Raw genomic sequence first — 24,375 nt, forward strand, 5'->3', positions numbered from 1 at the left:
CAAAGTCTTTTCCCTGGGGTCGGGGAGTCCAGAACTAGAGGGCATAGGTTTAGGGTGAGAGGGGAAAGATATAAAAGAGGTCTAAGGGGCAACTGTTTCATGCAGAGGATGGTATGGGTATGGAATAAGCTGCCAGAGGATGTGGTGGAGGCTGGTACAATTGCAACATTTAAGAGGCATTTGGATGGGTATATGAATAGGAAGGGTTTGGAGGGATATGGGCCGGGTGCTGGCAGGTGGGACTAGATTGGGTTTGGATATCTGGTCAACATGGACGGGTTGGACCGAAGGGTCTCTTTCCATCCTGTACATCTCTATGACTCTATGAATAGGGGAGCAGTGAGGGCAGAGCGGCCTATACCTATACCTGATCTATATGGCTTCCCTTGAGAAAATGGTGATGATCCACCTTCTTGAACCACTGCAGCCCACAGGGCAAGGGTTCACCATGGGGCGAGGCTGCTGAAATAATGCAATGACCCAAACAATACATTATCACAGTGAAGCATAAGTTTTGGCAAGTGGCTGAGGACTGAGGGGCAGCATAGTGACTCAGTGGTTAGCATTGCTGCCTCAAAGCACCAGGGACCTGGGTTCAATTCCAGCTTCAGGCAACTGACTGTGTGGAGTTTGCACATTCTCCCCATGTCTGCATGGGGGTGCTCTGGTTTCCTCCCACAATCCACACCTGTAGAGGTTAGGTGAACTGGCCATGCTAAATTGCCCTGTGTTCAGGGATGTGTGGGTTAGGCGCATTAGTCAGGGGCAAATGTAAGGGATTGGGTCTGGCTGGGTTACTCTTTGTAGAGTCGGTGTGGATTTGTTAGGCTGAATGGCCTGAAATCACACTGTAGGGATTCTACGACTGGGCTAGTGTGAAAGATAAATAAATGTTTTAATATCCAAGCAGAACCTTCTTTTGTTAAACAAAAATCCTTAACAGACACTGGGAATATGGATGGAAGTTTGTCAGACCAAATCCTGGCCTCTTTTTAATATTTAGATTGAGAAGCCACACCTTTATAAGTAAGTTCAAGGTGCCCACTCCACAGTGGCAATGCATGCCTTGAACTTCACCTCCAACCCTCTGGAGGGAAGGGGCAAGAGGGCATTTGAGACCCAGGACAGGAGTCCTGCAATCAGAAGGGAATGCTCACACCTGGAATTTCTATCAAGTTTCTCTGTCACATAGCTTCTTAACTTTACAGGCCACTTATTGCCCTTAATGGAATCAAGTAAAAATACATAAGGTCATGGGAAATCCGCTCCTAAATATCCCCAGCTCGCCCGGCAGACAGAATGGAAGGAGATGGGGATGAGTTGCTCCTCCCATTATGGCCTGGTTCTCTACTTGTGCTTGCTGCTAAGGTGGGAGGGAGGTGACCTGTGAACAGAGCACCAACGGGCAGTTAGGAAAGTAAGCGATAGCAGGGAGGAAAGGCCACCTTTAGCCAAGGATGGGATCAGGAGCTTCCATCTCAATCCGGGCTTTCCATCCACCAGTTCAGGGTGGGGGCACCTATCCAGGGTGGGCGGATATGGGGATGAATGGGAGGAGGTGACTCCAAACTGATTGCAGTGGGAGGGAGAAGGGGACTGCAAAATGACTGTGTTTGGAGGCGAACAGACTGTAAGAGGGGCAGAGGAAAGCTGCAATGGAGTGAAAATAGTTTTAAATCTGTCAATAAAGGAATACTCAGCTTAAAGTCGCCGAGGTAATGAATTACTTGCAAATGAAAATAGAATTTCTAGTTTAGGGCTCTAGTTTAAGTTCAGGAGCTGCAATATTTAGGAAAAAATGTAGTGGATCTGATTGTAATGACATTGTGTCAATTATTAACATAATTCTGAGATTGAGATCTGAGATGCAGTAAAAAGAGTCTTAATTGTCTGGTTAAAATATTCCAATTTTAGCTCTGACCTTATACATCTGTGGACAGTGTGTTTAAGGTGATGGCTTTTTTAGGATAGAAGAGAGTTACAATTACTAATTAAATTTTTTTTGTTGCTAACTGATGCCTGTTGTCTTGTATCAGTTTAAATACCATGGAATTGTAGAAATTACTTCTTGCCTTCTGTGTTGTGGCACTCAGTTTAATGGAGAGTTGTTTATTTTTGATGAATTCTTCTAATTCTGTTTTGGTTCAATAGCCTGCATGTCATCTCAAATACAAAAAAGGTATTGTGACCGCGTGATTATATAACCTACTAAATGAGTTAGTGAGTTTGAAAAGGTATTCTGCAAAATATAAAAAAGTAGCCCTCGAAAATAAAATGACCCCTGAATAGGATCCGCGCATGACCATGATAGGTAAGGCCCAAGAAAGGCTAACTAGCTGGAAATTCTAGGATGGTCTCAGAATTTACCTCACATTGCACCTTGCCCAATGGGAGGACATTGATGGATGGATATAACAGGAGCACCCAGGTTAGGGTTGGCTGGTACATACTGGTCTGGCTTGTTCTGGTAATGCTGTGACCCCAGCACTCCCGCAGCCTCCAACATCACCCCAACTCCACACCCAGACACACACACACATCACTGCCTTCTCCACCTCCTGAAATCTGAACATGTTCTGTGATTAGGTTCTGTGAAGCATTTGTAAATCTGATACCTACAGACTCGTTTCTGACTCCAAGCAGCGAGCCATAGTGTTCAGGATAACCAACAAACCTAAGAAACACAACAGAGTGGAAATAGGTTCAGCATTCACACCATGCAAAGACTTAAGCAAATCAAACAGATTCTGGGAGTGATCCCAATTGAGAATCCCAAGATTTTAAATGATGTGGTACAGTTGCAAAAGGACTTCCTAATTTTTTTTTACCACCTCTCCATTTGAACCAAAATACTAACATTTAAACCTTTCCCTAGACGTTGCAATAAGGTGAAACAAACATCACTGGTAGACTGAGAGAGAGCAGAGGAAATATGCACTGGAACATAGGACTAATGTGGGATTGGCTCCTTTGAGCTGCTGCGCTATTCCAATCTCGTCTGATCTGGTTTTAGTGCCAATCCTACTTTCTATCAGTCCCATGTCTGAACAAGAGTCACTGGAGTCATTTTTCTCACATGAGCCCTGTCTTGCTTCTCCTTAAATACATTCCTGAAAAGCAATCTGCTCTGCTACTGATAAAAGTTGTGGTCATTGTCTTCAATACTTATTTGAGAAATCTGTACTGAGGTTTTGAGGTATTGAGGTAGCGTTTGATTCTTTTAAGCGAACGACATTTCGTTTCTACCAGGGACCCTACTGGGATGGGGTGCAAAGCACCGCTGTTCTTAAATGTACCAGACGACAGGTCTATTCTGAAGCAATTTGTTCCCCCCACCCCAGGCTAGAAAGGGCCACTCTTTACTGTTACCCAGTAACAACAAGCTAGTCTCAGACCCTGCTTCCCACAGTTGAATAACAGTTAGGGGGTTGACTATCAGTTGAAGATACAGACATATTGGCAGTACAGGGTACCACCAACTTGGAAAAGGACCTCTCATCAGGCATTCAGGCAAGATGCCAGAAAGCAATGAGCACCCCACAACTACACCCCGAAGTGAACTATCATCCAGAAACCTTATTGTAGTGAGAGTCAGATTCTTGGAATCAATTTTCAACCACTGAGTCATAGAAATGTAAGCCATAGGAACACACTCTTCAATCCAACTCATTCATGCTGACCACGTTTCCCAAACTAAACCCGTCCCATTTGCCTGCATTTGGCCCATATCCCTCTAAGCCTTTCCTACCCATATACCAAATGTCTTTTAAACATTGTAATTGTACCTGCATCTATCACTTTCTCTGCAGTTCATTCTATACACACACCACCCTCTATATGAAAAAGTTACCCTAATCCCTTAGGTCCCTTTTATATCTTTCCCCTCTCACCTTGAACCTATGCCCTCTCTATGCCCTGGGGAAAAGAACTTAGCAATTCACCCTATCCATGCCCCTCATGACTTTATAAGCCTCTATAAGGTCACCCCTCAGTCTCTGATGCTCCAGGAAAACAGCTCCTCTATTGAGTCTCTCTCTATAGCTCAAACCCTCCAACCCCAGCAACATCCTTGTACATTTTTTCTGAACCTTTTTGAGTTTTACAACATCCTTCCTACAGAAGGGAGGCCAGAATTGAATGCATTATTGCAAAAGTGTCCTGTATAGCCACAAGATGACCTCCCAAATCGTATACTCAATGCACTGAGTCAGAATCCCAGAACCATATCCCTGGAAGAACTGGAAATGTATCCCAGCAACATTCAGAACCATGCCCCTGTCAGACTCGGCCTGTTTGCAAGGGCAGAACTCAAGAAAACACCCATTTGTTTTGAAGAGAGGAAACTCTGCTCACCGGCCTTTGAAGAAAGCAATGTAAATTGGCGAGGAATAGAAGTTGATGAACTGGAAAACAAACACCTTGAAGGTAAAGGCATCTTCATACTTGGACTGGGTCCTGTGCATTTCTGGAACAGACAGATACAACATTGTTCATCCTTTCACCAAGAGACTGATCATTCTCGATCATCACCTCTATTATGTCTAGCTTCCCTGAGGGGTTAGGAAGGGCAGCCCTGTGGGGTCATAGTGACTATTACATTGTCCTTTGATCTGGGTAAAACATTTCTTCCAAGAATTGTTCCTGATAGCAAATGGAGCTTACTTGGGGATACAATGGGTTTGATCCTCCATACTTGTCAACTCAACTCTGTTGGAGTTGGTTAAGAAAGGACAGAGGGTTGTTTGTTTGTAGAAATAAGGATTCGGCAGGATGATGGCCTTGGTGAGGCCCATCCCTGGAAAAGGAAACAAAAACAGAAATTGCTGAAGAAATGCAGAAGGTCTGGCGGCCTCTGTGGAGAGGAATCAGAATTAACATTTCAGGTCCGGTGACCCTTCTTCAGAAAAGGAGTCTGGATATGATTCACGTTCTTTTGCTCGTCAGAACAGAGGGAAAATCAGACTTCCACCCCAGTTTTCTTCATCATCCAGTAGCCCTGCTCCATCACTATTTCGCTGAGGGGGTGGTCTTTAATGCAGAGAAGTCTAAGATGATTCATTTTGGCACAAGGGATAGTGAGAGGCAATGTAGGCTTAACTACACAATTCTAAAGAGCATTCAGGAACTGAGGACCCTGACAATTTGTGTGGGGCAATCGAACTGAGAATTAAACTCCGAGTAGGCTTCATTTAGCACACTCAATTCAATTCTGGGCACCAGACCCCAGGAAAGATATAGAGGGTATCAAGACTGATATGCAACAAGACCACCAAGAGATCTGGGCAAACAGGGTGGATTGACAAACTATGATAATCTGGTTGACCTGGATAATCTAAATTCCATATCGTTATGATGTGTAACGTCGTGAGCTTACCCCATCTCGTGAGGAGATGAGCCAGTGACGTATACACTCGGGCCAACAGGAGGATGACCAGTAGGTTAACCACAGATCCTGTTATACTGGCAATTCTTGATGCCTGGAAATAAAGAATAATGTACAATAAATATTTCAGAAAGGTATAGACTAAACAGTTACTATTCAATCTGCAATAAGATATACATCCAAATTCAAGAATACATTGATTTAAAATATAAGAAGTTATGATTTGAAAATATATGAACGCCAAATCCTTCCCCAAAATGGTCCTTGTCTTCGTCTGATTAGTTTTGTCCCACATTGACCCCTGACCCAGACTCCCTCACAGTGATTGGTCCCTGACCCTGACTTCTCCACATTAATTGGTCCTTGATTTTCAATAAAAACTGAAGTCAGAAACAAAAACTGAAACTGCTGGAAAAGCTCCGCAGGTCTCACAGCATCTGTGGAGAGAAATCAGAATTAACGTTTCAGGTCCAGTGACCCTTCCTCAGAACTCCACTGGACCCAAAATTCTCTGTTATTGGTCCTTGATCCTGACTCCTCCACAATGATTGACCCTTGACTACAGCTCCTTCACATTACAGACGGCATGGTGGCTCAGTGGCTAGCACTGCTGCCTCATAGTACCTGGGACCTGTGTTTGATTCCTGCCTCGGGCAACTGTCTGTGTAGAGTTTGCACGTTCTCCCCGTGTCTGCGTGGGTTTCCTCTCACAATCCAAAGAATTGTAGGTTAGGTGAATTAGCTATGCTAAATTGCCTGTAGTGTTCAGGGATGTGTAGGTTAGGTACATTAGTCAGGGTAAATAATGAGTAATGAGTTTGGGTGGGAGACTCTTTGGAGGTTCGGTGTAGACTTGCTGGGTGAAGGGCCTATTTCCACACTGCTGCCTCACAGCGCCAGGGACCCGGGTTCAATTCACACTTTGGGTGACTGTCTGTGTGGAGTTTGCACATTCTCCCCGTGTCTGCGTGAGTTTCCTCCGGTCTCCTCCTACAATCCAAAAATGCGCAGGTTAGGTGAATTAGCCATGCTAAATTGCCCATAGTGTTAGGTACGTTAGTCAGGGGTAAATGGGTCTGGGTGGGTTGCTCTTCGGAGGGTCAATGTGGATTTGTTTGGCCGAAGGGCCTGTTTCCACTCTGTAGGGAATCTAATCTAATCTAAAAAAAAAGTATTTGGCCCTTGACTCCGGCTCCTCCACACCAATTGGCCCTTGACTCTGACTCCTCCACAGTGATTGGTTCTTGACCCAGACTCTCCAACACTGATTGGCCCTTAACCCTGATACCTCCACCCTGATTGGTCCATGATCCTGCCTTGCCCACATTAATGGGCTCTTAACTTTGTCTCAGCCTGATTGATCCTGCCTCCTCCCTACCCTGGCCAGCTCTATCCTGCTAAGTCATTGTAAGAATATCCCGATGATCAGACACGTAATGAGCTCCTCGAAGGGAATGCTGTCCCATGTGATATTTCTTAATTATCCAGGGCAGGACTGAAGCAGTGCTGGACAGTTTGAGCTGTCACCATTCAGCTGAGGGGTATGAATTGTAATGCAGAACAATCTAGAATGATTCATCTTGGCAAAAGGGATGGCGAGAGGCAAAATAGGCTTCACAGCCTAAAAACCTGAGAGGTAAAGACCATTCAGGAACGTAGGAACCCTGCAATTTGTGTGCATGGAGCTTAAAAGAGGGCAGAACATATTCAAAGCATAACTAGTAATGCCCATGGGATATTGGGATTCATAAGCAGAGGTACTGAATACTAAAGCCAGGAAGTTCTGCTGAATCATTTAGAAAACTGCTAAGGCTACAATTCTGGTCACCACACTTTAGGATGAGGATCATTGGGAGGGTGCAGAGGAGATTTGTCAGAAAGATTCCAGGAGATTTAGCCAAAAGGTCAGCTAGGCAAAGCTTCGAAAAAAGGATTGAGGAGAGATTTGACCAAGTTGGATGAGCTGATGGTGCAAATGCAATGGGACACAAGGTTGGGTAGCATGGTAGCTCATTGGTTAGCACTGCTGCCTCACAGGGCCGGAGATCCAGGTTCGATCCCAGCCTTGGGTAATTGTCTGTGTGGGTTTGCTCCCATAGTCCAAAGATGTGCAGGTTAGGTGGATTGACCACACTAAATTGTCCATAGTGTCCAGGAATGTGTAGGTTAGGTGGGTTAGCCATGGGAAATGGAGGATTACAGGGATTAGGTGGGTGGTATACGTCCACACTTGGGATTCGATGATTTATGGTTTTGTGCAAACATAGAGCAGGGGCTAGGGCTAGGGGAATGTGAAGAACAATATTCCTGCAGTGAGTGGCAATGACCTGGAATGTGTTGCCCACAGAGATGGTGAAAGCGTAGACAAGAATAATTTCAAAAGCAAATTGAGTAAAGGTGACTGGCAAGCAACTAGGATAGAGCAAATGAGAGTGACTGGAGTTGCTCTGGCGAAAGTCAACATGGACTCAACGGGCCAAATTACCTGCTGCTATGTCGTAACAACTTTACAACTGCATGACACCGTGACATTAAACTAAGGTTCCTATTTTCCCTCTCAAGAGGATGTAAAAGAAGACCAAAGCTATGGGAAGGATATTATTAAATTGAAGAGGGTGCAGAAAAGATTTACAAGGACATCACCGGGACTATAGTGTTTGAGTTATAAGGAGATGCTGGATAGACTGTGGGGTGTAGGAGGCCGGGGAGGGTGACCTTATAGAGGTTTATAAAATTTACAAAATACCTTTCAAGAACTGTAACAAACACTACATTGGACAAACAAGCAGAAACCTAGCCACCAGGATACATGGACATCAACTAGCCACAAAACTACATGACCCACTCTCACTAGTATCCTTACACACAGATGAGGAAGGACACCACTTCGACTGGGACAACACATCTATCCTAGGACAAGCCAAACAGAGACACCCACGAGAATTCCTAGAAGCATGGCATTCCAACCGGAACTCTATCAACAAACACATTGCCTTGGATCCCATTTACCAACCCCTGAGAGAAAGAACAGGAAATGACATCACCAACCCAAGAAACCTAAATACATAAATAGAAAGCGGGCCATGCCACCAGTGCTTCATCCGGAGGCTCACTGAAGATGTTACCTAGTATGGTGATGAAACGTCTGAAATTTAACCTTCCAGCTCAATGAGCAAACCTACGTCCAAGAGGTTTGTAAAATCATGAGGGGCATGGATAAGGTGATTAGCAAAGGTCTTTTCCTCAGGGTGGGGCATAGGTTTAAGGTGAGAGGGGAAAGATTTAAAAGGGACCTAAGGGGCAACATTTTCACACAGAGGGTGGTGCATACATGGAATGAAGTGGTAGATGCAGGTAAAGTTACATTTAAAAGACATTTGGACAGGTACATGGATAAGAAAGGTTTAGAGGGATACGGGCCAAACGCAGGCAAATGGGACTAGTTTAGTTTGGGAAATGTGGTCGGCATGGACAAATGGACCAAAAGGTCTGTTTCCATGCTGTAGGACTCTATAACTCAATGACATCGCATTGGTTAAAATGTAACCCTCAACCAACACCCAAAAACAAATCTGATGACTATCTCATGGCTACAGCAGCTTGTTGGGAGAAATTGGCCATTACGTGAAGCAGTGTCCTTTCATTTGGAAGGCACTTTAATGACTGTCTAGTGCTTTCAGGTAGTCACAGGCACCTCTCCTTGAGTTCTCTGCCTCTAGGCAGGTCTGACCCACAGCAGCATGACATCCAGCAGAGGGCCAGGGTAAAGAGTCAAAAGGTGTGGTGCTGGAAAAGCACAACAGGTCAGGCAGCGTCCGAGGAGCAGGAGAATTGACGTTTCGGGCATAAGCAATGAAAAACATTTGGGCTTATACCCAAAACGTCGACTCTCCTGTTGCCTGACTGACTGCGCTTTTCCAGCGCCACCCTTTTCGACTCTGATTTTCAGCATCCGCAGAGGACCAAGCCCCATGCTGCTGATACCAATTTCCAATTTATTCCCAGCTCACAGGTGACCAGGAATCTCTCCCATCTTGCTGCCTATCACTAGTGTGTGCTGGAAGGATTTACAAATTGATCCTCAGGCAGTTTTGACTGCTTTACAAACACTAGATTAGAGTGGTGCTGGAAAAGCACAGCAAGTCAGGCAGCATCCGAGGAGCAGGAAAATCGACGTTTCCAGCAAAAGCCCTTCATCAGAGTCTAATCTAGACTCTGATCTCCAGCATCTGCAGTCCTCACTTTTGCCTGCTTTACAAACACGCCTTCCCAAGACTTAAACCCTGGAGTTTCAGGCTCAGAGGCAGGGACACTACCCTCTGTGTCACAAGATCTCCATTCAGAGACGTCACAGAAATACAAATTCTTTGATTATTTTTGAATGCGGTTGTCCAGAAGTCGTGCACTCACAGTTGCCAAAACGATGCTATTTCCTGTCTCATAAATTAAGATTTTCATGATGGTGCGGTACAGTATGACAGAAATCAGGAAAATGACAACCACTGCAGCCTGCAAAACAAACAAATCACAAATCAATGAATGCAGCACAACTATTGATTAGTGATACCTAGACCCTGTTAGTTAATAACACAGGCGCAGTGTTTGAATTGCACTCTGTAAGAGCGGGTCATTCCCTTTCTACTGCTTGCTTTATTGCCTGTTTCATTCAGTCATTGTCTTGGCAGGTTTTAGTCAATGGTGGTTTGCTCTTGCCTTCCTTTCTCAGGGTTAGGGTGATGAGGCACCTCCCATGTCTACCTTGATCTGAATGGGAAATGAACCTATGCTGCAGATCTAACCAACTGAGCTAATTACATACACCAACATTCTGCTAATTTGAAAACCAAAAGAAATGTGGACGCTGTAAGTCAGAAACAAAAACAGGAGTTGCTGGAAAAGCTCAGCAGGTCTGGCAGCATCCGTGAAGATCCTATTCTGAGGGTCACTGGACCCAAAATGTTTTTTATTCCTATGTGAGTGCCCATTAGCCAATAAACTATTTGCTGTACATAGAAGATGCATTTTGTTGAAACATTTAATTTTGAACTGATCAGGAAACCTTGTAAGAAAACCAATTCATGGCACACCAACATTCATAACTGCAAGTGAGGAGAGTGCTGATTGATTGGCTGATTGGGATTCTGATTGGTAGAGGTGAATGCATCAGTCAGATATGACAGACAGCTTTCAAAGGAAACGTCATCAATTTGAGGGGAGGTAAACCCCAAAGCTCCTGTAGTGGGCACTGGTCTTGGAACCAAATGCTCCCCCTCCAGAAATACCAGGCTGTGAATAGAGGGGCAAACAGTGGGGTCAAACAGCCCTTCAATCACCAATGAATGACCACTTTGGGGAAGACAAACTGTCATCCTTACTTGGTCTGGCCTGCATGTGACTCCATACCCACCCTCTGGGCAAATGGGGAAGGGCAATAAAAGCTGGCCCAGCCAGCAAAGCCCTCATCCCATGAATCAGTTAAAAAAAATTCAGTTCTGATTCTTTTTCAAATATTTTCTAATCAACTTAGTCATAGTGTCAAAGAGATGTACAGCACAGAAATAGACCCTTCGGTCCAACCCGTCCATGCTGACCAGATATCCTCACCCAATCTAGTCCCACCTGCCAGCACCCAGCCCATATCCCTCCAAACCCTTCCTATTCATATACCCATCCAGATGCCTCTTAAATGTTGCAATTCTACCAGCCTCCACCACTTCCTCTGGTAGCTCATTTCATACACGTACCACCCTCTGTGTGAAAAGGTTTCCCCTTAGGTCTCTTTTATATCTTTCCCCTCTCACCCTAAGCCTATGCCCTCTAGTTCTGGACTCCCCCACCCCAGAGAAAATACTTTGTCTATTTATCCTATCCATGCCCCTCATGATTTAATAACCTCTATAAGGTCACCCCTCAGCCTCCGACACTCCAGGGAAAACAGCCCCAGCTTGTTCAGCCTCTCCCTGTAGCTCAGATCCTCCAACCCTGGCAACATCCTTGTAAATCTTTTCTGAACGTGTTCAAGTTTCACAACATCTTTCCGATAGGAAGGAGACCAGAATTGCACGCAATATTCCAACAGTGACAAGTGGAACAAGTGAATCAGAAGAAGGGACACTACCAGATCCTTTTGTTTAATAGTCTTTTAAGTATTAAATAAAGAAACAAACTAATTAACTAATTGATTACTCCTTAAAGGGACATAAATGACAAAAAAGGAAACAAAGTAAAGTTGAAGGTAAAATTACATATATGGGCTAGGTGATGCACTGAAACACCCTGAGGTGCCCACTAGTCACAACAAGTCTCAAGTGTGACATTGGATATAGTGTGCTCCACCTCCAAGGGCACACCAGTTGTTATTGGGAAGTCAAAAGAGGAGTGCCTTATTTATCGAGTGCCCTTTCATACCAGGAGCAGGATCACCATGGAACTGGTGATCATTCGCTTCAGCCTGTCCTTCTCTGGGAAGTATGGCTCCTCTGACCCCGTGATTGGATTCCTCGTCGTCATGGGAGCTACAACCGTGAACTCGGGCCGAGGGCGTTCCTGAAAATGAAAACGTCAAAACGGATCAACCCCATTGGAATGGCATGACGTTAGGAAAGCGGGTGAAGGCAGTCACAAGTAATCACGCGACGGACGCATTAGCACGAAATTGTCAACTGTGCGCCTCGGGGTCGCGGGCGATAAGTAAAGGAAGGAAATCAAGGCCTTTTCAGATGTGAGTTCTAAGGGTTACAGTACACCCACAAATCTCAAGAACAGACCAAACAGGACTCAATAAAGATCATGTGCAGAAAAATAATTTGAGCAGTCGGTCAGATTTGAAAAGCTACACAGATCTCTTCCAGAGGGCAAACAGTAGGTCAGGAGTTGGACCCAGGGGTACTTGGGATGCTGGCTGTCACAGAGCAGCTGCTGATGAGCCGCAATGGGAGGTGAGAGGATAGGATGAGGCAGCATGAGCCTAACATACACAGCTAGGCAGCAGATCCCATTGCAGGTGCTAACGGCATTAAGATCCACACACCACCTCAGTCACTGATAGACCAGAGTTTCCCAATTTACATTTGCAGTCCTGAAACTAGTTCAATATATAATGGTTTAAGCACAAACCAGCATCCGATGGAAATAATCTGCAGGCCAGGCTGTATCTGTGGAGAGAGACAGAGAGAGAAAGAATGAGAGAGACAGAGAGAGAGAAAGACAGAGACAGCGAGACAGTGGGGCACAGAGAGAGAGAGAGAGACAGAGAGAGAAAAGGAGAGACAGATAGTGACAGAGACAGACAGAAACAGAGAGAGAGAAAGACAGAGAGAGAGAAAGACAGAGAGAGACAGAGAAACAGAATGAGAGATACAGAGAGAGACATACACACAGAGACACAGAGACAGATGGGAAATAGAGAAAGAAAAGGAGAGAGAGAGAGATAGTGGCAGAGTGAGAGAGACAGACAGACAGAAAGAGAGAGGGAGGGAGAGACAGAGAAAGGCTGACTTAGCAGTTGGAAAACCCCTGTTTTTGTTGGATTTTTGGCCAACAGGTGGACACCCGGGTTGACTGTCAGAGTAAGCCTCACCGTGTGTTCCTCTGATCAGGCAGTTTGGGGGGCAGCCGTGGGCCCTTTCTGCAATATCAAGGCCCTACTCCCTTCCCTTAGGGTACATGGTGCACCCCACAAGAGCTGTTGGCCAAGCCGAGCCAGCTACCACATTCGCCAGAAACACCCTGAGGACTGAGCTGCTGCTGCTGAGAGGCCAGTGATGGTGACCAGGCCCAAGGTCTTCGCTATGTGTGTTTTTTTGGTGGAGTGGGAATTTCTGGGAGTTACAGGGAGACTGGAAGTGGGGGAAGGGCAGGAGTCTGGCAACTAACAGCCCCCTTCATCTCCATCCCCATTCCTTCACAAATTAGTGCAGGCCAATGAACATGCACCAAATGGCCCCTGCCCACACTGTCTTACCAGTAGGCCAGGCTGCCTGTTTTGTCCAATCAGGAGCTGAGATCATAGCAGCCCATGGAGGAATGGTCCCTTTGGTCATCCTGAACTGGCCATTAATTGACTAGTTAAGGACCTTAATTAGCAGCAGCAGGCCCAGAACCAAATTCCAGCAGAGGGGGGTGGAATAAGGGGGTAGGCTGGCTTTTCTGGGACATCAGCAACCCTTCTAATAAAAGTCACCTTCCCATCTCAGACTCACTGCCTCTTGGACCAGACATTTGGACAAAAATGTTTCAGGTTGACAGTTTTTCATCGAAATATAGGCAAACGGTCAATTTGTGGCGGGATCCTGTGGCAAACACTTGACAGCAGACACTTATACAACCCATTTTTGAAAGACCTCATATCTCAATAACATCATTCATAACCTCAGGACGTCCCAAAGAGCCTGTGAGTTACATTGCTGTTGTAACCAACTGACACACAGTCAGCTCCCACAATCAGCAACATGATTCAATAATATGCTTTAACAATATTGACTGCAGGGATAATTACAAATGTTAGAAAGGGGGAGCAATGGCTTAGTGGTCATCATAGAATCCTGACAGTGTGGAAACAGGCCATTTGGCCCAACAAGTCCACACTGACCCTATGAAGAGTAACCCACCCAGACCCATTCCCCAACCCTATTATCTACATTTCTCCTGATTAATGCACATAACCTACACATCCCTGAACACTACGGGCAATTTAGCATGGCCAACTCACCTGATCTGCACATCTTTGGACTGTGGGAGGAAACTGGAGCACCCGGAGGGAACCCACACAGACATGGGGGAGAATGTGCAAACTCCACACAGACAGTTGCCCAAGGCTAGAATTGAACCCGGGTCCCTGGCGCTGTGAGGCGGCAGTGGCAACCACTGAGCCACCGTGATGCCATAAATTATCACTGAACTGCTAATCCAGAGACCCCGGTAATGTTCTGGGGACGCAGGTTTAAATCCTATCGCAGCAGACGGTGGAATTTGAATGCAATAAAAATCAGCAGAAGGCGACTGCCACCTGGTCTGGCCCATTGGGACTCCACACCCACAGCAACGTGGCTGACTCTTCATTGCGCTCTGGGCAATTAGGGTCGGGCAATAAATGCTGACCTAGCCAGTGATGACCTCATCCCATGAATGAATTTAAATAAATGTTAACAGCAAAAGGTAGAGAGTTTCCTTGCTTTTCTTTAGAAGAGTGCAATGGGACCTCTTACAAAACACCTGGAGGGCTGGTGGGCCTTAGTTTGACATCTTCTTCAACAGGCAGCACCTCTGACACTGCCACACTCCTGTAGTACTCCCAGTAACATGACAGCCTCCACACTACCACTGGATTTATCAGGCCAGCTGAAGTGTCTCTGGAGTGGGATTGGAACCCGTAGCCTCGGTTTGTGGGGACGCTATAGGAGCCGGGGTATCCTGGTAAGGTCCTGCCTGTTTTGTTTGTTCAAAATGTCTCTTACCTCAGTTTCCTCAAAGTCCAAGCAGTCCCACCTGTGGGCCATGATCGCACGCTTTCTCTTCCAGTACTCAAGGAAGCTCACCGCCCAGAGCGACATGAAGATACTAAAGAACACCGTTCCCCCATTGTCAAAGAGCTGGCTCACCTGAAGGCCAGGGAGACAGAAACATGGCCAGCAATGTAGATATATTTACAAATACGCAAACCCCCCACCCTGGTGTCTAGGAGATTAAGGGGTGATCAATCTGAAGGATTTGAGATGGATGAGAAAAACTAGATCCTGGACAGGCCACAAATTTTCCAGGGTTGATCCCAGCCAGGCTGGATTCCTCATCTCAACTGGGCTTGAGCAGATGAATTAGAAACTAGTTTTAGTGACCTTGGACCAGGGAGGATCAGAGGAGACATTTACATGCCTGATCACCAGCCAATCATATCTGCTCACTCGCAATGACTCTTCTCCACCAGCTTATGCCGATGAGCCCCCTACCTTTGAACCCCCTGACTGGTGGGAGAATCGGGTTAACATACTGTCACAGGAGTATTCTACTGCAGAAGTGCACTGTGGTGCAGTCACTCAAACACCCCCAGGGCTCAGTCAATGAAGAAATGGGTTTACCTTGAAGAGCGAGCAGATACTGGAGAGTTTCCAAGTTTTACACTTTGTACAGAGCGGGCACATACTGTAATTATTTCCTTGTTCGCAGATTTCCTTTCTGGGTAAAGACAGAGAGGAACAGAAATTATAATCATGGGGACTGTGTCCATGTCACCAGCCACATGAGCTGTCCTCCCAAACCACAGGCTGAGTCCTTCCTCCAGAACCAGATTTGTTGTTTTATTCTCATCATCTTTCCAATTCAGACAAGATTGTAAACCAGATTCAGGCTGTAGTTTTGTTCAGTATGACCACATTTGTACAGTGTGACCACATTCATACAGTAGTAGTGTAATCACAGTCAGTGGTGTTGGACAGTGAGGTCATAGTCAGTCTGTAGTACTGTACAATGTGATCATTGTCAGTCTGTAGTTCTATAAAGTGTAACTGCATTCAGACTGTACTGCTATACAATGTGACCACAGTCAGACTGTAGTTCCATACAGTGTGACTACATTAAGTCTGCAGTTCTGTACAATGTAATCAAATTCAGGCTGTAGTTCTCATCAATGTGCAGGTAGTTCTGGGATAACACGTGTTTCAGTAGCGCGATTTGGCTATAACGTCACTGAAGAATTAGGGAATGGTGTTTTCGAGAATGTTTACCTCTGTTGATAATAGCGCAATTCCAGTGGAGATGGGTTCGTGCGCTTCATTCTGCACGTGCAACAATGTCAGGCTGCCGACAGAGCAGCTTCCTGTGAGAGGTACTGTATTTTCTTCTACTTTTTAAATGTACTGTGTTAAATTTACTTTTGTTAATAAACATGATTTCAACCTTCATTCGTTCTGTGCTATATTTTGTGTTAGACGTTTGGGTGATTTTTGTTTGATCACATGTGATATTCTTTACTGGTCTGCTCCCAACCCCACTTTTCCCATTATTTCTATTAAGCGATTTCCTATTAAATGAGTTCTAGGAGAACTGCTTGTCACCACATTCAGACTGTAGTTCTGAACAGTATGATCATATTCATACTGTAACCCTGCACAGTAGAAGCATATTCTGACTGTACTGAATGACAATGTTCAGAATGCATCAATATACAGATGTGACTATAATTGAACTGTAGCACATACGTTGTGACTACATTTGGACTACATCCCTCACTCATTGTTTGGCATAAAACTCACGCAGGAATGTCACTCAGCATCAGGTTAATTCCAACAATGAAGACCACAGTTCCCACAATTGCTGCTGGTAACAGCCACCCTGTGTAAAATCCTGAAAAAAATAACAAGTTAACATCAATTACTGAACATCCAGCCAATTGTTGCATTCAAGCTGAGAGTCAGTCCTGGCTCAGTGTACTGCAGTCAGTGGGGCAGGTACAGAAAGTAGGAGGAGCTCTGATCACGGACACTGATGGGATGAGGATAATGTCCAACTACATCGGACACAGAAACAGGCCATTCAGCCCAACAAGAACACTCGAGCCTCCTCCTGCCCCATGAAAATCGACTCTCATAGCCTTCTATTCCCTTCGTCCTCACTTGGCTGATCAGTTTCTCTTTAAAGAATCATTACTAATCCACTTCAAACATTCTCTATGTTGACAAGATTCTGACCCCAGTGAATGGAAAGGAGTTTCTTATGAATTCCCTTCTGGTAATGTTATTTTGATCTCCTCTGTTCCTCATAAGAGGAAATGTTCTCTCTGTCCCCACTCTCGAAACCTCTCATCATTTCCTCAATCAGGTAACCCTTCATGGTTGTATTTTTTAAAACTGATCCAGTCTGTCAACCCTTTCTGATGTTTTAATGTGCACTTTTCAGCTATTATCCTTGTCAGTCTTTCCATATCGTTGCTGTAAGAGATCATATCCAATACTGGTATGTAACTAGAGACATCCCCTGCTAAGACCAACATTAACCACATGGAGGCGGTCTTGCATAGCTTGGGTAGGATTAATAAGGCACTGAGACCCAGTTTGCTGTCCCAATTTGAGTCATGGGTTTATATGTCAAAGGGCAACGGTTAGAAAAGCTTTACTGCACGCTCCACAGGGATATCACTGCTGCAGGCAGTTAGGAATCAGGACATGATAGGTCATGGAAAGGCGCGTGCAGAGAATTTGTTTGCAGAGTAACCAGTCAGTGATGAGTTCCTACAAGTAGGGTCGCACCTGTTGCTTAGTGGATTAATAAAGTGTTTTCACCTAATGTTTGTTTCATGTTATCTATTTTCACTGTTATCTTTTCCAAAGTGTCATCTAGTATTATTGATTCTGTTTAAGCAAGTTTTAGAAATTTGTGCATCCACATGACTGTTTGAAACCTGTGAGCCAGTGAATAAGATCAAGCCCCAGATTCTGTGACTCGCACATGAATTCATGCAACAACCTTGCAAAGACACACAATATCACACTGTGTGAAGCTAAATAAATATAGTATTAGGCATTTCCTGAAGTACAGATCCTGTGAAATGTGTAGATCCACTGTTCAAGTCAGTATCATCATGCTCTCCTTTTCATGGAGTCATAGAGTCATACAACATAGAAGCAGACTCTACAGTCCAACCAGTCCATGCCGACCAGAATCCCAAACTAAACTAGTCCTGGCCCATATCCCTCCAAACTTTCCTATTCATGTACTTATCCAAATGTCTTTCAAACGTTGTAATTGTACCCACATCCACCACTTCCTCAGGAAGGTCATTCCACACACAAACCACCGGCTGTGTAAAGAATTTTCCCCCCATATCTTTTATAAATCTCTCTCCTCTCACCTTGAAAATGTGTCCCTAGTCTTGAAATCCCCCATCCTATGGAAAAGACAAGCAACATTAAGTCTATCCATACCCATCATTATTTTATAAACTTCTATAAGGTCACCTCTCAACCTCCTACGCTCCAGTGAAAAACGTCTGAGCCTTTCTTTATAACTTAAACCTTCCATACGCGACAACATCCTGGTAAATCGCTTCTGAACCCTCTCCAGCTTAAAAATATCTTTCCTATAACTGGACAACCAGAACTGGACACAATGTTCCAGAACAGGCCCCACCAATGTCCTGCACAACCTCAACATGACTTTCCAACTCCTATACTCAAAGGACTGAACAATATCTGCAATTATGACTGCAGAGTTTTATTCATACTCAATATTCATGGTGGACAAGTGGGTGGGATGCAGGTTGAAGGTTCACAGAGCATACTGTACTCTGCACCAGCTCCATTGGACTGATTTGAGGCTCCCCTTATGACTGTAGATTTCAATCTCGTTGAAGACAAGGATTAAACTGAAAAGTCACTCACGCAGAACCGTACCTATCCACGCGAAGTAAAATGCAATCTTCTCTCCAAAATAATTCCGGATATGGTCCATAGGTTGGTACTTGTACCACTTGCCCCAGCGAGCCCAATGCTCATAAAGTACCTGCCTACGGCTGAGCTGTTCATCCTGTTCACCCCGAGTCTGGTATGGACCCTGCAGACAAAACCAATGGCGAGGTTAGTGATTACCTGGTTCTTAGCAGTTGCTCAGAGTTTACACCAGCGATGCCTTCCCTCTCCTTGTTATAGTCTTTTACTTTCTTAATTTGAAAGTCAGACTATTTACAGATATGATGTGGAGATGCTGCAGTTGGACTGGTCAAAAATCAAACACCAAGTTATAGAGCAACAGGTTTGCCATGCCTGAGGAAGGGGCAGAGCTCCAAAGGTTGCAAGTTCAAATAAACCAGTTGGACTATAACCTGATGATCATTTGATTTTTGACCTTATTTACAGATAGATTTACTGTGAAGCCAAGTTGAATGCATCTGATTTTGACTCCTGATGCTTCAGAATGTCCTTATAAGACAAATTAGCATTAGATACTGATTGACAGTGATTTAGAATGTGCCCCCTTATAGCACATCATATCTTGCATAGTAGAACTCTTCCCTAGGCTCCATGTACCCAACCAAACCACAAGTGGGAACATTCCCACCATGCCCATGGTTTTGTCTAAGCAACGCCTTTGGTTGGACTGGCCAGGTAAATCTTTCACTTGAGTACTCCCAATAGGGGAGGTCGGACAGTCAGAGGGTGGATGGAGCCACACAGGGCACTGGCTAGCTTTTTGAATTCAAACAGGACACAAATCAGGCAGGCTGATGGCTCCCACCTCTTCAATCTTATCCCACATGACTCCAACTGAAACACCGAAGAAGAAAATACCGATCCATGGGGAATTCCCAATGGCTCCCGTCTCTGCTTCTTGCTGGCTCCTGCTCTTTGTTTGTACTCTCACTGCTGCCTTTCTGCTTCTCTCCTCTATCTTCCTGCTTCTTTACACTTTGGTCGCATCTATTCTTTATTCCCTTTCCCCTTCACTATTTCTCTCCAGTTTTTCTTCTCCGTTCCTTTTCTCCTCAGTGTGGTTCCTTTCATCAAACTGCTAGAATCAGATACTGACAAGCTCCACAGTGCATTACATGGAGCACAGTCCACATTCTAATCTTTTCATTCAAACCTTTTAATTGTGCTCTTGTATACAGAAGCTCCTGTGCAATTTCTTATTGGTTTTAATACTGACTTTGTTGTATTGATGGCCCTTAGAGTTTGGGGCTCCTACAAACAGGAAGGTCTTGTTCACATTTAGGTAGCATGGTGGCTTTGTGCCAGGGGCCCGGGTTCGATTCCACCTCGGGTGACTGTCTGTGTGGGGTATGCACATTCTCCCCGTGTCTGCGTGGGTTTCTTCCGGGTGCTCTGGTTTCCTCCCACAGTCCAAAGATGTGCAAGTTAGGTGGTTGGCCATTGGAAATTGCTCCTAGTGTCCAGTGGCAGGCAGGTTGAGTGGATCAGAGCTGAAAATGTGTTGCTGGAAAAGCGCAGCAGGTCAGGCAGCATCCAGGGAACAGGAGAATCGACGTTTCGGGCATAAGCCCTTCTTCAGGAACCTGAAGAAAGGCTTATGCCCGAAACGTCGATTCTCCTGTTCCCTGGATGCTGCCTGACCTGCTGCGCTTTTCCAGCAATACATTTTCAGCTCTGATCTCCAGCATCTGCAGATCTCACTTTCTCCAGGCTGAGTGGATCAGTCATGGGAAATGAGGGGTAGCCGAAATTGGGTGTGATGCTCTTCAGAGGGTTGGTGTGGACTTGATAGGCTGAGTGGCCTGCTTCCACCCTGTAGGGATTCTACATTTTTCGAACATTTATCATTTCAAAGAACTCTCTCAAGTCAGTCTTTAGCATTCTCCTTTTCAGGGAGAGTAGGCCCAGCCTGTTTTTGCCTCCCCAATACTTACAACCTCTCAGTCTGACTAAACAAGGCCTTTTCTCGTATTTTCTCCAGTACTTCTATTTCCTTCTAGAATTATCTGCCCAATGGATAGCACTACAACCTCCAGGCAGGTTGAGGGGAATCAAAGCACCTGTTATTGGCCCCAATACAATCTACACAGGCCACCCAGCCAAACTGCACCCACCAACTCCAAACGGGTCTGAGTTACTGTGGCAACATACACAGTTCCATGCATCTTGTCACCTGGATAATGTCGCTGGTGACTCCAAATTTCCTCGCCATTCATGTGTATCGGAAGTATTTACAGATTGATAAATGACCTGTTTGACTGTGTTACGAATGCACATTTCCCGGCCTGGATTGGACTTGAACCCAGAGCGTCTGGCTCAGAGACAGGGAGGTAACCTCGATTTCGCTGCTCCTCGGATGCTGCCTGAACTGCTGTGCTCTTCCAGCACCACTAGTCCAAAATCAGAGACAGGGACACTACCTTCTATTCTCAAAGACCTGATCTACTACCTCTTTCTTCCTTTTGCAATATCTTGGGAACAGTACTGCAAGGGAGGTAAAACATTATATCTAAGTGTAATGAAATGTCCGTGCTTTTGAATTCTGTCCTTCTAGAAATGAATCCCCATGCACAGTTTGCCTTATAATCCAATGTTGCTGCTGTAAATAATTAGTGTATCTGTACCGTACCCCATTCAAACTTTGATTTTCAAAGGATTGTGTGCCATCCTTTATTGCTTCTGTCAAAATGAATCAATTCATGGTTATCTACATTGAAACTGTTCGTCAGTTTCACACTCATTTGACAACGTCTGTTAATGCTGTATTATACTTTATGGCACATTTCCTCAGTCCAGTTGAACCGGTTTGCCCCAATTGGTGTTCAGTTGTAACGTACAGACACCCAGAATGTCAGCTGCAGGAAGGAGGTGGTGTAGAGACAGAGACTATGAACTAGGATTCCAGAACACCCTAGGTTAATGTTCTGGGGGACATAGATGCAAATCCCACCAGGACTGATGGTGAAATCTGAACTCAATAAAAATCTGGAATTAAAAAAAACTAACCTAAAGGATGACCATAAAACTGTCGCTAAAACTAAATCCCACCTGGTTCACATTTAAGGAAGGAAATCTGCTGTCCTTGCCTGGTCAGGCCTACATGTGACTCCAGACCTAGAACACTCTCTGGACAATTAGGGATGAGGCAGACATCCAAATCCCGTGAGGTTTTTTTCTCAAAGTATTGGGGTACCCGTGACAGACATTTGGAACTTAAACAATAAAGCAGTGCTCTTACATCGTGGAGGGGAAAGGCTGCTGTAAACACGTTTGCGGTCAACAGGCCATTGATGCCAATCTGTGCCTTTCGTTGAAGCCCGTACTTAGTCCTTGCTAATATTTCATAAACCTGTCCAAGGAGGGAAGCAACATCAGAATTGATCAAATACATTAGTAAACAAATTAAGACATGACAAGACCCAGTCTCTGAAGGCACCGCTCCTAGACAGTGGCATGGTGGGCTCACGCTGCCTCACAGTGCCAGTCTCCTGGGTTCAATTCCACCCTCGTGCGATTGTCTGAGTTGAATTTGCATGTTCTCTCCGTGTCTGCGTGGATTTCCCCTGGGTGCTCCAGTTCCCCGTGCCCCACCACATAGTCCAAAGATGTGCAGTTTATGATTGGCCATGCTGAATTGCCCATAGTGTCCAGGGATGTGGACTAGCCATGGGAGATACAGGGTCACAGGGTTAAGGGCATGGGGTTGGGTCTGGGTGGGATGCTCTTTGGAGGGTTAGTGTGGTCTTGACGAGCTAAATGGCCTGCTTCCATGATTCTAGACAAAAACAGGAAAATCTTTCTAAAACCTGTACAAGGCATTAGTCAGACCACACACACACGCACACACACACACATACACATGCGCACACACACCCGCTGTGAACAGTTTTGGGCCCATTATGTAAGGAGAGACACTGGAGGCAGTCCATAGCAACTTCTTTAGGCTAATACCAGGATGGAGAGACTGTCTTATATGGAGAGGTTGAGCAGGCTGGGCTTGTACTTATTGGAGTTCAGAAGAATGAGAGGAGACTTTATTGAAACATACAAGATTCTGAAAGGTCTTGACATGGAAGATATGGAGAGGTGATTTGCCCTTGTGGGAGAGTCTAGTACCAGAGGGCGTAATCTCAGAATAAGGGGTCATTCATTTAATAACAGACATGAGGAGAGATTTCTCCTCGAAGCGGGTAGTGGGTTCTTTAGTGCAGAGGGCAGGATCATTACACATGTTCAAGACTGAGATGGACAGATCTTCAATTAGTAAGAGAATCAAGGGTTACAGAGGGAAAAAAAAGAAGCAGAAAAGTGAAGTTGAGGATTACTAGATCAGCCATAATCTGATTGAATAGCAGAGCAGATTTGCTGGGCTGGATGGCCTACATCTGTACGTATGTTATAAGGTCATTAAAACCGAGTTCCAAAAAATCAGACTGAAATCTAATTTAACTTGCACCATTCAGTTTGAACTCTGTGTACATATAATCATCAGATCATCCATGATTTTACTGATTGGCAGACCAAGCTTGAGGGGCTGAATGGCTATTTTTCATGGTCTTGGCAGAAGCTCCCTGGGACAAGGAAGCTCAGCCTCTTCATTTCATTGAGTGAAAAACAGAGGTACACACGAGGGAATCAACACGATGTTTTTTTTAAGATTCACTACAGTGTGGAAACAGGCCCTTCGACCCAACAAGTCCACACCGACTCTCCGAAGAGCAACCCACCCAGACCCATTCCCCTACATTCACCCCTGACTAATATACCTAACACTACGGGCAATTCTCATGGCCAACTCACCTAACCCGCACATCTTTGGAATGTGGGAGGAAACCCACGCAGACACGGGGATAATGTGCAAACTCCACACAGTCAGTTGCCCAAGGCGGGAATTGAACCTGAGATTCAATCAATTCAAATTGATTGAATCTCCGCCATGGAGAATGCAGCAGGAAGGGAACGGCTTTTCCCAAAGCCTTTGTTTAATTCTGTAAAGACAAGACACTTCTGATTGACTGAGGCATTGCCATGTTAAATGCACAAAGGAGGAGTCGAGTGTTATTATTTGAGAGATTATTGCATGCTGCTACTACTTAGTAGCAACACAAGCAGCGCTCTCCAATGCAGGATGATACAATGGTTTTGAGAGGTGTGTTTTGTCCTGGTTTTGGTTTGAAGAGAGGTTTTATGTCAGAGGTACCAATCTGTCACTGCAAGCCCATAAACAGCATGTGAAGGCCGTGGGGTTGGCTGAGGAATGGATGGGGCAAGCTTCTACAAGGCCAGGATTTTTAGTTTTAGTTTCTCAGCAGCAGTTGCTAGAGTGTTGAGGCTGGGGTTTGGAAACTACAGCTGTCCCTGCTACTCTCCCTCTGAGTCTTCGAACATAGAACAGTACAGGCCCTTCGGCACTCAATGTTGTGTCAAACTAACCTAACCTCCAACCACAAGGGATGAATGCAGATTTCTCCAGCTTCCTCATTTCCCCTCCCCCCACCTTATCTCAGTCCCAACCCTCAGACTCAGCACCGCCTTCTTGACCTGCAATCTTCTTCCCGACCTCTCCGCCCCCAC

At 45.1% G+C, this 24,375-nt stretch overlaps 1 protein-coding gene across 5 annotated transcripts in view; it reads right to left on the minus strand.

Moving 5' to 3' along the window:
• The window catches only part of LOC122555703 (anoctamin-7-like), a 94,553-nt gene that overhangs the window by 28,633 nt on the left and 41,545 nt on the right, over positions 1–24,375 (minus strand). For all 5 annotated transcript variants that reach the window (XM_043701744.1, XM_043701740.1, XM_043701741.1 and 2 more), the window contains 10 exons: positions 22,040–22,150; positions 18,766–18,925; positions 16,630–16,720; positions 15,457–15,553; positions 14,839–14,982; positions 11,792–11,929; positions 9,794–9,892; positions 5,375–5,477; positions 4,354–4,465; positions 2,620–2,674 (listed from right to left, as the gene is read on the minus strand). In XM_043701744.1, the coding sequence (XP_043557679.1) occupies positions 2,620–2,674; positions 4,354–4,465; positions 5,375–5,477; positions 9,794–9,892; positions 11,792–11,929; positions 14,839–14,982; positions 15,457–15,553; positions 16,630–16,720; positions 18,766–18,925; positions 22,040–22,150 (1,110 nt within the window). The remainder of the gene's footprint in view (positions 1–2,619; positions 2,675–4,353; positions 4,466–5,374; positions 5,478–9,793; positions 9,893–11,791; positions 11,930–14,838; positions 14,983–15,456; positions 15,554–16,629; positions 16,721–18,765; positions 18,926–22,039; positions 22,151–24,375) is intronic.

The sequence above is a fragment of the Chiloscyllium plagiosum genome, chromosome 13 (genome assembly GCF_004010195.1).
Source record: "Chiloscyllium plagiosum isolate BGI_BamShark_2017 chromosome 13, ASM401019v2, whole genome shotgun sequence".
In the NCBI taxonomy this organism is placed as follows: Eukaryota; Metazoa; Chordata; class Chondrichthyes; order Orectolobiformes; family Hemiscylliidae; genus Chiloscyllium; species Chiloscyllium plagiosum.